Source organism: Tetrao urogallus, assembly GCF_951394365.1.
Source record: "Tetrao urogallus genome assembly, chromosome: Z".
Classification (NCBI taxonomy): Eukaryota; Metazoa; Chordata; class Aves; order Galliformes; family Phasianidae; genus Tetrao; species Tetrao urogallus.
In genome coordinates this window covers 67,727,919-67,742,116 of record NC_136816.1, presented here as the reverse complement: position 1 = coordinate 67,742,116, position 14,198 = coordinate 67,727,919, and the positions used below count along the sequence as shown (strand labels likewise).

The 14,198-nt window shown below is 37.8% G+C and overlaps 1 protein-coding gene across 2 annotated transcripts in view; it reads right to left on the bottom strand.

Moving 5' to 3' along the window:
- Positions 1-14,198, bottom strand: part of UBAP2 (ubiquitin associated protein 2) — a gene marked incomplete at its 5' end in the record, with an annotated part of 202,718 nt that overhangs the window by 165,603 nt on the left and 22,917 nt on the right. For both annotated transcript variants that reach the window (XM_079548845.1, XM_079548844.1), the window contains 4 exons: positions 1,280-1,493; positions 2,234-2,423; positions 3,865-3,932; positions 10,568-10,620. In XM_079548845.1, the coding sequence (XP_079404971.1) occupies positions 1,280-1,493; positions 2,234-2,423; positions 3,865-3,932; positions 10,568-10,620 (525 nt within the window). The remainder of the gene's footprint in view (positions 1-1,279; positions 1,494-2,233; positions 2,424-3,864; positions 3,933-10,567; positions 10,621-14,198) is intronic.

Sequence of the window (14,198 nt, the reverse complement as noted above, 5' to 3'; positions counted from 1 at the left end):
CTTCATGGAACATTACCATTGCAATAATAAGGCCAATATATTAGGTTCACTACTTTAAATAACCGGCTTTTGTGAAGTATTTCGTTTTATTTATAAGTAAGGAATTAAACCCATTTGTACAGTTTCATAACAATGTGCATTAGGTAACAAAAATTTTACGCATTATTTTAGTCAAATGTGGCATTTTTCACTGCAAGTAATTGTGCAAATAAACTCTGATAACTTTCAAGGAGTTTGGACTTGCAACTCAGAATTACTATGAGTTACAATTTCCTGCTTTACAAAGAAGATTTTCAGCACAAACAGGGACTAATCTACGATCTGAGCGTGGCTGAAAATCAGAGACGCTGGACATCTACAGGGTTTTTTTTTCCCCAAGTCTTCCTCTTGCACAATTTTCAGATGCTGAAAGCCAAGGAACAGACCGTAGCACTAGCTAAGAACTGTAAGAGACCCACAGCACTCAATCTGAAGGGGCTCTTTTATTCAGTTGCTTTCTAATGCATTTTACCAACTTGAAATGTACAGTAAAACAAATATTTTTATAGAATTGCTGCATGCCAAAAATTATGTCACTAAACTGGCTGCTTATCTATTTGCAAACATGCACAGACACACACAAGATAGCTACAAGGCACTCTTTACAGCAAGAACACCACTATGAACTGTACAAGTTCCTGTCACAGTCACTACTGTTTCTGCCAATCATACTTAAATGAAAAATCCATACAATTACAAACAGACAAAATGGTTAACTTGCATCGTTTTCAGCACATGCAGACTTCACACAAGGGAAGAACGGTGAGAAGATACACACTATGAAGACATTATGCAGTACTCTTTCAAAATTCATGTAAGGGTTAGAAGAGAAAATAGGGAAAAGGCAACAAAATATGGCAAAATCTTGTATTCAGCTAGAAGCAGCACAGGCAAAAAGACAAAAGACTTATTCTCCTGGAATTGCTGAGAAACTAAGTCACATCAGAGTTCCACTTAAATAGTCAGGCACACTAAATTGAAGATGTAACCACATGAAGGCTCCACACCTTCTGTAGACCAACACGTTCTACAGATAGCCTTATGCCAACCAAAACACAGTTTGTAATATATTTTTAACAACTATCACCAGCAGACAAGCTTACCTAAAATTTTATGAGTTATATTGCTAACACTGTTTTTAAAGCAAAAAAGCCTTTCATCAAGGCAATTTTCAGCTGACATCAGCCTAAAGAAATTTTACAGACTAATAGAGAAAGAGAGGTTATGTTAAAGCACTTACCAAACTGACTAAGGACTGAGGACTGAGTAATGGGCGCTTTTAGATCCCAAGATGATGGGGTAGTTGTAGTAGTGGTGGTAGAGCTACTATTGTTTTGTTGAGAAGTAAATTGGCCCAAACCTGGAGATTTCAATTGGTCCAAGATTTGGGATCCAGTCGAGTTCGCCAACTTGGAAGATCCAAGATCTCCAAAGCCAGAACAAAGAACTGCAGACTGACAAAAAATAAGGGAACACAAAATAAAAAAATTAAAACAAAGGCAGGGAGAAATGGAGTTAAGTATTTTATTAATCATTGGAACATAATCATAAAGTCAGTGCCAACAGCTGCTATTTGGCAACAAGTAAAACCTTCTCAGCTCCAGATTGCTAATTTATAACAAGTGAAAAATTCAGCAGTTGTAGCACATGCCTGGACTCTCCTGTTATTATTGATACTCAGACTGTAATTTCTTGAACTCACGCATTTCAAAAAGACATTTGATTACTAATAGCTGAATAGATTTTCAAAGAATACACCAGCCCGATTTTAAACTCTAATAATTGTTAAAGAAGGGAGGTCTTACTCATATCACTCCAGAAAACTCAGAAATACTCATGTTTCCTCACACAGCAGTCAGATATGTGCTTGGAAGTATCACATCACAGTTTCCTGGCATAGAGCTCTTCATTATAAATAAATGATTTTGTTCTGAGTCAACGTGTAAAATGCACCTTTCTGTATTCAAAAGTTAATATAAGAACTTAATGTATACCAAGGAACAACCACTCAGCAAATACAAGGAAAGGACTGTTTGTATATGAGAAAGGATATTCTCAATCCCATTTCTGTAGCATTTATAACCTGAATTTTACAAATAATGAAGCATTTCATGAAATGACCATTACTGGAAACATTGCTTAACTTGTAATATTTGCTAATGAAGAGTATTTAGAAAGCATAAGGTAATTTTACCAGACTCTGAGGGGAATAGGAGTTTACAGCACTGGAACTGCCAGCTCCTGATGCCATCTGGTTGCTGTGCTGAGAATTTGTGAAGACTAGAGCTTGGCCAAAGGTCTGCTGCTGAGAAGCCTCAAATGAGTTGCCTTCTGTCTCTTGAGTAGAAGTCATCGGCTTTTGAAGCAACGTCACCATATCAATGCTGTAAGGAAAAGTAAAGTTTGGCTAGAATAAACATATGCTGAAACTGAAGAAAATACTAACAGTATTAGATAAAGCTTCTGTACCAGCCTAACATCTTCTGCTAACAACAGCCTTTAAGAATACTGTATGTCTGTCACAGAAAATCCCTCCATAGAAAGAGGAAGAAGAGAGTAAATAAAATTCTACTAGCTGAGGCATTTACCATAGTTAGAATCTAGCTCATCTTTGCACTCTTTTTGAAGATTCTCAACTTTTGCAACATCACATAACATATATGATAAACACAGCCACATAACTGGAGACAAGTTATAAAAGACACACCACTTTTGAATGGATCCTGCCTTCCATCACATTTTATGTATCAATTATCTGCATTGCACACCACACCATCCCTCTAAAAAGAGCAAGGGATCAAAGTTCTAACCTCTAGATAAGATGGGTTTGAGGATAGTAAAGTCATAAATACAGAAACTGAGTGAAAGTGTGGTGAGACTGAAGTAACAAGAACATAAATAAAAAGCATAAAACAAGAGCATAACGAGCATAAATAAAAATTTCTAGCAGGCACATATCCAAAATCACCCTACAGCATATACATAAGCAGGACAAGAATCATGTTTTCTTGTACTTAACTTATTAACCTCTACATAAGTTTATCCATAAAAAGTAAAGCATTTGAGCATTCAAGTAAGAAACATACTCCCAAAGTTCTGACTGAAGTTTATCCTAAACACACTAAGTTCGGGCTGATGAGTTGCTTCTGTCACTTCTATTCTATAGATTTCTAAATGCCCGAACATTCATTTTAATAAGTTAAAAAAAAAAAAAATACCAAACTTAAATTTATAAACTAAAATATTTTCTAGCATAACTTGAGGGAAATTCACTGGAATAATATTCACATCAGAACAATGAACATGCAAGCATACTACCCTTAGGAGGCAAAGAAACATAAGATCTAGACCAATTGATGCTACACCTTCTCCAGGTTATATATCCATGTTAAGACCTTCTAGCTAACTAAAGCTCTTCTGTGAAAATATTTGTCAAAATACTGCATTCTGAGCACTTTCTGAATCTAGAGGAGGAGGATTCCTATATTTTGGAAAGCAAAGCCAGTGCCTTCCTTTAAACAGCAGAAAATTCTTCCAAGTTACTTCTATTTCTGCCTGTAACTAGTCTTTGTGCAAAAGACAGTCTTCTAAGTATTATCCTTGTGGATTTGATAGATTCAGCTCCAAAACCATAGTAAACTATAGGTAACACAGGAACCCACAAAAGCAACTACCTGCAAGCAAGAGTTTTGCATTTAGCTTAACCACATTTTGATGGGGGCTGTCCTCACATTATATCAACCCATCATTTGCTTTAGATACTACAGTCTTACACTGCTTCACCAAGAGCTTTTTAGGACATAGGAAAAATGTGCAAGAACTTACCTTTGCCCAGGAGTCACATGATTCTCAGTTGGAACGGAAGAAGCAGTAAAGACTTTTGTTTCAGAAAGCTAAAAAAGATTTTTTTTAAAAGAGTATTATAATCACACACACATTCACATTTCACTTTAGCAGCATTTGAAGAAAGTCTGTCTTGGTCACGTAACTCCTGATAAAAATAAATGCCAAACAACTGTTACAGCCAGGTATGCTGCAGCTCTAGCAGACAAAAATAGTCAAATTTCTGCAAAGACTTTTCCACAGAATCAAGAATCAATTTTACTAACATGTTAGGAAATTTCATCTCATAAACATACGCAGTGATTTACCTACCTACTTACACTAATTTGGGCACTAACAACTGAAAAGTATATAAGTAGAAACTAATTAATGTGACAGCTAGTATATCGTAAGCACAAAAATACCCCGGGTAGATACAATTTAAGATTCCACAATACAGCTCTTATAAATCCTGCTGCAGAATTTTAGCACACTGCACTGTTTCCACGTACATGTTCCCATTTCATCTACTCTGTTATATATTTCAGCTCATACTAGTAGTGGAGGCAGATCTACACTTGAATGCATATAACAAGACAGCACTGAAGGTTCCTTCTTGGCATTTTTGCTAAGGAAAGCAATGTCGTCTTAAACTGATTGCTCTACAAGCATGCCCTGGAAAACCAAGTGTTTCTACAAGTAATACAACCAGTTCCTCCATCCACAGCAGAAGCCTTTGCTGTTTTCACTACTTTTACAACAAAGACACTTAGCAGGTAGCAGGGAAGGGGAAGGGGAAGGACTGGTTAGTTGGCATTCTAGGGGATTAAAAGGGTCCTGTTTTCCTTTTTCGAGAGTTTAGGTTTTTATAAAAAAAAAAAAAAATAGCATGATAGCTATACTTTGTAGGGCTAACTCATGTCTATTGGCAGGAATGCTTACAAGCAGAACACATCTTAAACCAATACAGATTAGGTTTAACGAAATAAAAAATATGTTTATATAATCCTTCTATTTTAAATTAAATTGGCACAGAATCACCTTTAACTATTCAAGCATAACCTCACTTTATACCCAAAGAATAACTGACCTAGTCAAAAAGCTTTAGAAATCCCCTTAGAAAGTGACATTTGAGTACAGCTCAAAGGATATTACAAATTCTTAGTTCTGTATATTGCCATTAGTCCAATTTAAAGGGCAACACAGGTACCAACCTTTTTCACCTGCCCTCACATGGAGAGCTCTACTGGAAGCAAGCATCTCCATACCTGTGTCCATCCGATTCACATTCTCCTAAAAAAAAACACTCCTGATTTCATAAGGACAAAGTAGGGCTGGGTGGGAGCTATCACAGACCTCTCAGAAACAGCATCCAAACGTTCCACGCGCTGCAGGCACACACCTACCATGTCGTGTCATGATAAAAAAAATAATCTCACAGATCCTCCTTCATATCACATTGGCGGTGTGGCTGGAGGACTGCATAGAGGAAACGGACCTGGGGGTATTGATTGATGCTCGGCTGAACATGAGCCGACAGTGTGCCCAGGTGGCCAAGAAGGCCAATGGCATCCTGGCTTGCATCAGAAACAGTGTTGCAAGCAGGAGCAGAGAGGTGATTGTTCCCCTATATTCAGCACTCGTCAGGCCGCACCTCGAGTACTGTGTCCAGTTTTGGGCCCCTCACTGCAAGAAAGATATTGAGGCCCTGGAGCGTGTTCAAAGAAGGGCAACGAAGCTGGTGAGGGGTCTGGAACACAGGCCATATGGGGAGAGGCTGAAGGAGCTGGGAATGTTCAGCCTGGAGAAGACGAGGCTCAGGGGAGACCTCATTGCTCTCTATAACTTCCTGAAGGGAGGCTGTAGTGAGCTGGGGGTCGGCCTCTTCTCTCGTGTCATTAGTGATAGGACCAGGGGGAATGGCTTCAAGCTACGCCAGGGGAGATTCAGGCTGGACATGAGGAAGTATTACTTTTCAGAAAGGGTGGTCAGGCACTGGAATGGACTGCCCAGGGAGGTGGTGGAATCACCGACCCTGGGGGTGTTCAAGGAAAGACTGGATGTTGCGTTGAGGGACATGGTTTAGTAGGAGCTATTGGGAATAGGTGAACGGTTGGACTGGGTGATCTTCTAGGTCTTTTCCAACCTTAGTGATTCTATGATTCTATGATTCTATGATTTCCTTCCAGTCAATAAGATATATTCTACCCCAACCTTTCTAAAACATATTTCAAACCTATCCTACACATAAAACTACCAGCCTGCAAACCCTTGTACTACTCAAGACTAACAGGGGACTTTCAAGATCATTAAGAGGCTATTTCTCTTCTGTGTAGCCTTTTCCCTGCTGCAAATGTGATTTTAGAACACGTACTGCACTTTCTACAGTGTTATGAGATTCCAATATCTTATGGCATAAGGAGGTCAGGTAATGGCAAAGCAGCAGCCTACGACCCACAACCTGTTTATATTAGATATTGAATTCTTTGCAGTGTCAAAAACTTCTCATGCCCATATAACCCAGGATAAGACCAACTGTAGCCATAACACTGATGAATCCTGAAAACTAAGCAAACTAAGGAGCCATTCACAAAGTATAAGGGAGGAAATGTTCCCTACAAGTAAACTGCCGTGCAAAACAACTGCCAAGTCTCCAGTTACCAGTTCTACATTTAATTTTATCCTGCACAGTGTCCCTGTAGCAAACTAACTGCCACATACTTAAATCAGGCAATTAATTCTGAAGTCTGTAGGAATAATGGCATTTGTTGAAATACATATTTTCTGCAGCGGTTTCAAAAGGTTGATTACACAGATGTATTTAACAGTTACTAGAGGTAGTATAAGTAACTAAATATTTATGCTCACCATACATCAAACTTAAAAATCCTTCAGCAAGGCAAAGAAACTTCTTAGAACAGAATTCAGGGTCATGAATTATTTACATACAGCAACTTCACCAGGGCATTCCCTCCATCCTTACTGAAATGCCTGTGCTTTTCTGTCTTTGTTGCTATGATAAACCCATTCTTCAGTCATCAAGCAGACAACATACTTAAGAATTAACTAAGCAACTCCTATGGACAGTTGATACGCAACAGGAACAAGAAAACACACTTGAGCACCTCCATGAAAACCCAACCTCTACAAACCAGAAATAATTAAATCTCATTACTGTTTTGTACTGAAGTTAGAGAAGTTAAACAAGTTCTTGTTCTGCTTTCTAGGGAAAGTAACTAACATTAAAAGCAAAGACAAACCAACCAGTCTATTTTGAAGTATTGATGTTTCAAATCAAAGCAAAGAGTGCTGATATGGTGCAGAAAATCATTGTCTCTTTAAAGATATTTGTACATTCTTCCTCTTCTGATTGTTTCTATAATTAAGTTACATATTTTGGCCAGGAGAATATGACCATAAATTTAAGAGGAAACCAGAGCTGTCCACAATACCTCAAAATTTGTCTCATACTTCACACTGTCATGTCCTGAATGCCGCATCAACAAAACATAATCTCCTGTTTTCATTGCAAGCAGTTTCCTTGCTATTTAAGATCATGTTGACAACCTACTTACTCATTACTTTGCCAAAATTAAATACCCAACAGGACTATTAGATCACAAAAATTTAATCCTACTCATGTCATACAACACTGAGTTTCACTCAGGTGTTCATACACTGAACACGCAACTTAAACCTAACTAGAAAAGAGAAATCTGAACAAAAATATTCTTCAGAAAAGTACCTGGTCTTTTTCTGCAGACAGCATGCCCCATCAGCATCCTTGACTGTTTCAGTCATTAGTCACACTGCTAGAACTATTTAATTATACATTTAACTGTGCAGCTCCATTTTCCATTCAAAGATTCATACTATGCCTTTTCTGCTAGATTATAGGAACCAATACAAGCTAATCAAGTAACTTTTTTAGATTCCGTAAACTGTGCCACATAAATTTAAAAATCTCAATTTAACACCTTTTTTATTCTTTAATTTTCAGCTGCTTTGCACAGTTTCTGCCTTTTAAAAGCAATAAGTAAGTGAATGCAGTACTTCAAAATCAAGTTCTGAGGAGTCCACAAACAGAAATAAAAACCAAGAATGATTAAGAGACCAGGAAGAGTGCCTGCAGGCAAAAAAGACTACAGGAGTGGGCTTTTTTTTCTGCAACAGAATTGCCTGTAACAAATCATAATATGCTGCTTTCCAGAAAACAGCCCTCGATTCTGGACATATTCCTAGAATTCTTCATTCCTGTTCATTTATTTACACTCCAATTCATTTATACATTACTATGTTCACTTTTGGGCCCCTCACTACAAGAAAGACATCGAGGCCCTGGAGTGCGTCCAGAAAAAGGCAAGAAGCTGTGAGGGGTCTGGAGCACAAAGTTTATAGGGAATGGCTAAGGGAACTAGAGTTATTCAGTCTGGAGGAGGCTCAGGGGAGACTTCATGGCTCTCTGGAACTCCCTGAAGGGAAGTTTTGCCGGGGTGGGGGTCAGCCTCTTCTTGAATGTAAGAGATAGGGATGGCTTCAAGTTGCACCAGGGGAGATTCAGGCTGGGTATTAGGAAACACCACTTCTCTGCAAGAGTGGTCAGGTGCTGGAACGGGCTGCTCAGGGAGCTGGCGGAATCAGCATCCCCAGAAGTGTTCAAGAAGCATTCAGATATTATATTAAGAGCCACGGTTTTGTGGGGGAATACTAGTGGCAGGTAGATGGTTGGATGGGATCATCTTGGAGGTTGTTTCCAACCCTGGTGACTCCGTGATTCTATTTCTATTTTTTTTTAAATGATGAAGTAGGTGAAGCACTCGGCTACTTAGCTATACTAAAACATTTTTAATTTGAGCAGGTCAAGCGTAGCAGAAATACAAACTTCTCCCCATGACAGGCCCACTGTAACTGACTAATCTAATAAACTTAAAATTTCCCAAACATATTTATAGTGATTTTTATTGTTCACTTCCAAAGTGAAGCCGGGATCTGACCTATGACTGGGTTCCTCTGTGGCTGAAACAGTCAAGGAAGCTGATGGTTCTCCCAGGAATCGTCCACATTCAGTTCAGATACTGCTGCAAAAGACCATTTGCCAAAACTGGCAGGACAGATATAATTACTAGATACTACTAGATGGCTTTTCTGACATCCTGGAATTATTTCTTTTAGAAACAACAGAAGTCATAAAATCAGATCTCCTTTAAGGAGATACTTCATCTTCATAGTTCACCCGTAATTTACTTAAAGATCAAGATTAGCTTTATTTGAAATAGACTTTTCATAAAAGAACAATCATAAAATCATAAAGAATACAGATTGTGCTATTTATGTTGTATTTATCTTTTTTTTTTTTTTTTTTTTTTTTTTTTTTTTTTTAAATCACCAGCACCCTCTATTTTTCCCCATTTGATTGCAGACTTATTCTGAGCACCATCACATGGATAATTTTCCTAGGTTACAGTGACTTTTCCAGCATTCCAAAATTAATGAAAATTAACAACAGGCTAGAGATTTCATCTGCAGTCCTTCCAAAAGTCAAACTACTCAGATGTAATAACAAATAAATATCTATCCCTAGGGAGCACTGCTCAATGTTTCTCCTGTACTACAAATGCTGCACTGTACCACACCAAATAAGGTAAAGAAACAAAGCCAGAAATTTTCACTATCCTTAGTCCACCACTAGCATATATAGAAGACAAAGGGAACAGACTATAAAAAACAAGAACACAACATTTGATAGCAGTAACTGATTCAAAGAAGGTAGAATTGGTAATGTTTTTTTTTAATTCCTCTAGTTTTCCTCAAAAAACACAGCAGGGAGTAAGGAGTTCTATTTGTTAACAACCTGCTCACTCATTCCCAGGGATAATACTGGCACAACACACAATGTAAGGAAGAAAATGGAATTTGTTCAAAAATAATTTTGAGTTAATTGATAGAAGATTCTTCCACAGAAGATGAAAAATGAATTAAACAGTAAGATCTTATTTCTTGCTACCTCATTTGTTTTTTGAGCTGCCTTGACTTTAATACAATACACTGCAACTCATAATAACAAATGTTACATGACAAATACGCCAAATATTTTTCTGACACGAAGAAGTGTCTCTTACCTACTAAAGAACAAAGACTGCTACAGTACTTCATTGCTACAGTGCACAGCATGATGAAACAACATAAACGAAGAAATTAAACGCTAACTTCAACATATCACTGTGTCCTCTCTTCATATTATGAACATGAGGATAACTACTTGGAATAATTATGCACATTTCAAGCAAAAAGAATCAATGAGTCTAAACTTTACTACAAAGTAAACTTCAGCACTTAATTATAAAAAGACTTGTGATAGTATGGCTTTTAAATTCCTACACAACATTAGGTGGAAATATGCAGATAATATCCATCACCATTATGAGTTAAGGAACCATAGTTAACTAATCCTATATTTATTATTTAAAATGTATTATCCATACACAGGCTTTCAAGCAAAATAAAATAATATTTCTTGAATCAATTTTATGTAAGATTAAAGCTCATCTAAATATATAGTCTTTTAAAGCAGAATTACAGCAGGAAACGTAAGAAGCGTCACGGCATAAGCACAAGAAAATTAATCACAACATTTAGTTTTGAAAACAATGCAGAGACTCTGAAAAAGTGAATAATGAAAGCTATCTCTCTCAGAAGATACACTTACATCCTCATTCCAGTCTTCTGCAGTCCATTCTTCTATTGAATTTTTCCATGCACCTATTATAATTTAGGGAAGGAAAAAAAAAGCAGTTACAATCTGCAAGTACAATTGCATATATCAAACCTTCTGCATTACAAATGATTCTATTTTGATATTAGTTGAAACACAAAGAGAAGAGATGTTGGTTGGAAACATGAGAAGCCACAGAAAATTGGTCTGCAGATTTAAAAATCTGGGAGGTGTTTGGGGTTTTTTCTGTTTCTTTTATACTTCAGTTCCTGGCAACTATGGTAGTGGACAGTTTGCACAAATGCATTTCTGCAACTGGTAATAAAATACTAAATATTGGCAAGAACTTCTTCCTACACCTGTTCCAGGTGACAAGGAGAGGTTACTCAGCCCCTCCATGAGTTCTCCCAGCTCCATACACAATTCCATACAACCAAAATACAACCAGAGCACCTGCTCTAACATTCATAATCCTATTTCTGACAAACTCAAAAACTCAAGCTATTTTTTTTTTTTTAATCTTAAAACACATATAGATATGGCAGCAGAAAAGTCACTAAGCTTCCACCATAGCTGCAAAACATTTCTTCCCAACAGAATTTTGGCAAACATCAGAGCACGTCAAACTAAACTGAGTGACCCTGTGGGTTTAGAAACCTACTCCCTCTCCTAGGAAACAGCAGATCCAGACATGCAGGAGCAATGAACGGACTGAACGCCTTTCCCACCAATAGGAGCACAGAGAGAAGGAAATCAACAATTTGAGCCTTCACTCCAGCTGTACAGTCACAAGCCAGCAAAACACAGTGGTAAAGTTTCTGGTACCATCACCTCTAAACATGCATAAAAGAATCTGTACCTTAATTGCATGTAAATCTAAGAACCCTTTGAGATAAATTCTTTCCAGAACAAAGCCCCTTGAATACAGCATCAAACCCCACTTACACTAATGCAACCACTCTCTGTATCAGCACAGTCTTTGTTAGGCTTTGAGCAAGCAGCAGTCAGGCCAGAGCAGGGCAGAGTGGCACCAATCCCATGTGAGGAGCAGGCCAATCACAGGGAGTTACAGACAGGTCGAGAAGGAAGGGATTTTATATCCATGAATCCAAAATTATTTGGCAGGTTCTGAACAAGGTAACACCCACTCTGTGCTGGTTCAGTGGAGCAATATAAGGTTGCCTGAAACACCTCCTGCTCTTCTTTTCTCTAATCGGCTAATTAGGTGTTTTTTTTTCTTCCTGTAAAATACTGATGCTGACTTGAATAATAACTTATTATTATAGGATACCACATCAAAATTATTACAATACCTCAAATTACTAGACCAACTCACATTTCCACAAAAATCCTGGAAAGTAGACAAAGCCCTTCAAGGAGTACTCTTTAGAGAAAGCTCGGAGTTGTCCCTTCTCTCAACTACAACAGGGTATCTTTGATGTTCATTTTCTTTAAACAGATTCATCCCTATTTTTGTCCTGCCTGTATTTATCTCGCATTGGACAGAGCAAGACTGACCTCTGCAGAAGATGAACACTGCACTACTGCCACAAATCCAACAGTGGAGCTCAGTCAAACAAAACAAACAAACAAAAGCCTTGCCAGAGCATACTCCACTCCTGTGTTACCCTCACACACCTCAGAGAGATAGGAGCTGTTTGGAACAATACCTGAGATGTTTCCCAAACGTTCCACACTGCTTCTGGTGATGATGCACTTCTGTGCATTTACTCTCCTCAAATATTTGACATAACCCCTCATTATTTTATCAATTCTCCTTGGCCAAGTTTGTTACTGTCACATATTAACATTCTATGTTCCAAAGTCAACCTGTCAGCCTCTATTTACAGTTGTTCTCTGAATTTAATCCATACTGCTAACAGTTTCATGGTATGGACAGGATTCTATTCACAAGTGTACCAACTGTCTTTTTGTTCATAATATACCTTGGCAAGACTGTAAATCCATATATTCTCTTCATAACCTTTACCCCCGTGCTTTGCAAAGCATTTCTATGTAACAGTTCAGTTTTCCACTGCAATTACGCTTTGTTTTCAAAGAACCTTGTCAGAACAACTTCAACTTATACTTCCAACCGTGACCACTTCCTGCTTACTGCTGCAATAAGTGCAATTACAGAAAGCTGTAAAGCCAAGAAGTATAGTTTTGGTACAATTTGGTACAATTTCAACTATTTTTTTCCAATCCCTCACTTCCTATCACTTTTTCTCCTTCATCGAATTACCAGCCAAACACATGTACTGGCACCCGGATTATTTTATCTTGGTTTATCTCAAACTTCTATACAAATCCTCCTCTTCTCCATTGCTTCCGCATTCTAGAATGACCTGAAGGATTCCTTAAGGTGTTCCTCCTGACTTCTACTGCAGTCCTACATAAACAACTTCCTTGCAATTTTCAATTCCTTTCTATCCCGTGGACAGATGGTTATCTCAAGAAGTTGTAAAGCTAATCATGCCCAGAGTAGGATAACTAGAACTAGATCTTGCAAGACCCTTTCAACCAAAACTATTATATGATTAGTAAGCCACCAGGATGGAATTTTATAATCTACTTTGAGAAGTGAGCACCTTCATCCCGATTTATTTTTAAGCGTTGATGCTATTTGTTGCTGGAGATTCCTCATTGCCTTGTTTATCAGGAAAAGAAAGAGAACAAAACCTCAGCATGCCATTAGGGAAATACCAAACTGTTCTAGTACACTCCCTTTTGGAAGAGCATTGGTCATGTTGTTTCCTTCCACCTGTTCCTTCTCTTTGCATCAACTGTTACATTATTAAAAACTAGGATGCTGAATACTTTCAACACAATTACAAGAAAATGTTATAAACCATTAAGATTCAAACTTTGCTCTCTTCCTATTTCAACCACAAGCATTAAGTTTTAGATCCAGAGAACCAACTAGCCTTTCTACAAAACTACATAAAAATGCCTATAGAAAAACCTCTCAGGCTGCCAAGATTCCTCCAACATCTGCAATGATTCAGGTTAAGAAAGTCCACAGCACTTTGAGAGCATGTATGGGACAAACTACATTTCAGAAACAAATCATTTATTCCTTTCAACTGAAAATTTTGAAGTTGATCCTCTCACAGCACTGACTTAAAGCAGAATGACTCAGAATTTCTCAAAGGATTTAAGTTTTAGGATGAATTCAGAAAGCATTTTGACACAAAAACTAGTCTGGCTTCTCCAGGTGGTTGCCCACTATCTCCTTTTTAATTGCCTGTGTAGCTAAAATGAGCTAATTTTGTTTACTTCTTAACAGATCAAAGAAGATATGGGCTTATCTCACATTTACTAGCCCACTGCAGGCTCTGCATACAATTATAAGCCTCATCATTCACATCATTAGCATTTCCACATTGTTACCTTATTACTGGAACTAATTACATTTGTAATTAACAACACAGATCTGTAAAGTAAGAGGAACTAATTAAAAAAAGAGAGAACTAATATTTACGATTAACAAGCCAAAACAACAGCTCAACCTTGTTCATCTCCCAGCCCCACATCTCCTCTACCACTGTATGCTTTACCCCTTATTCTCTTCCTTCCCAGCTCTCCTGCTTCTGCTTTTAAACTACTACCACAGCTGCAGTTT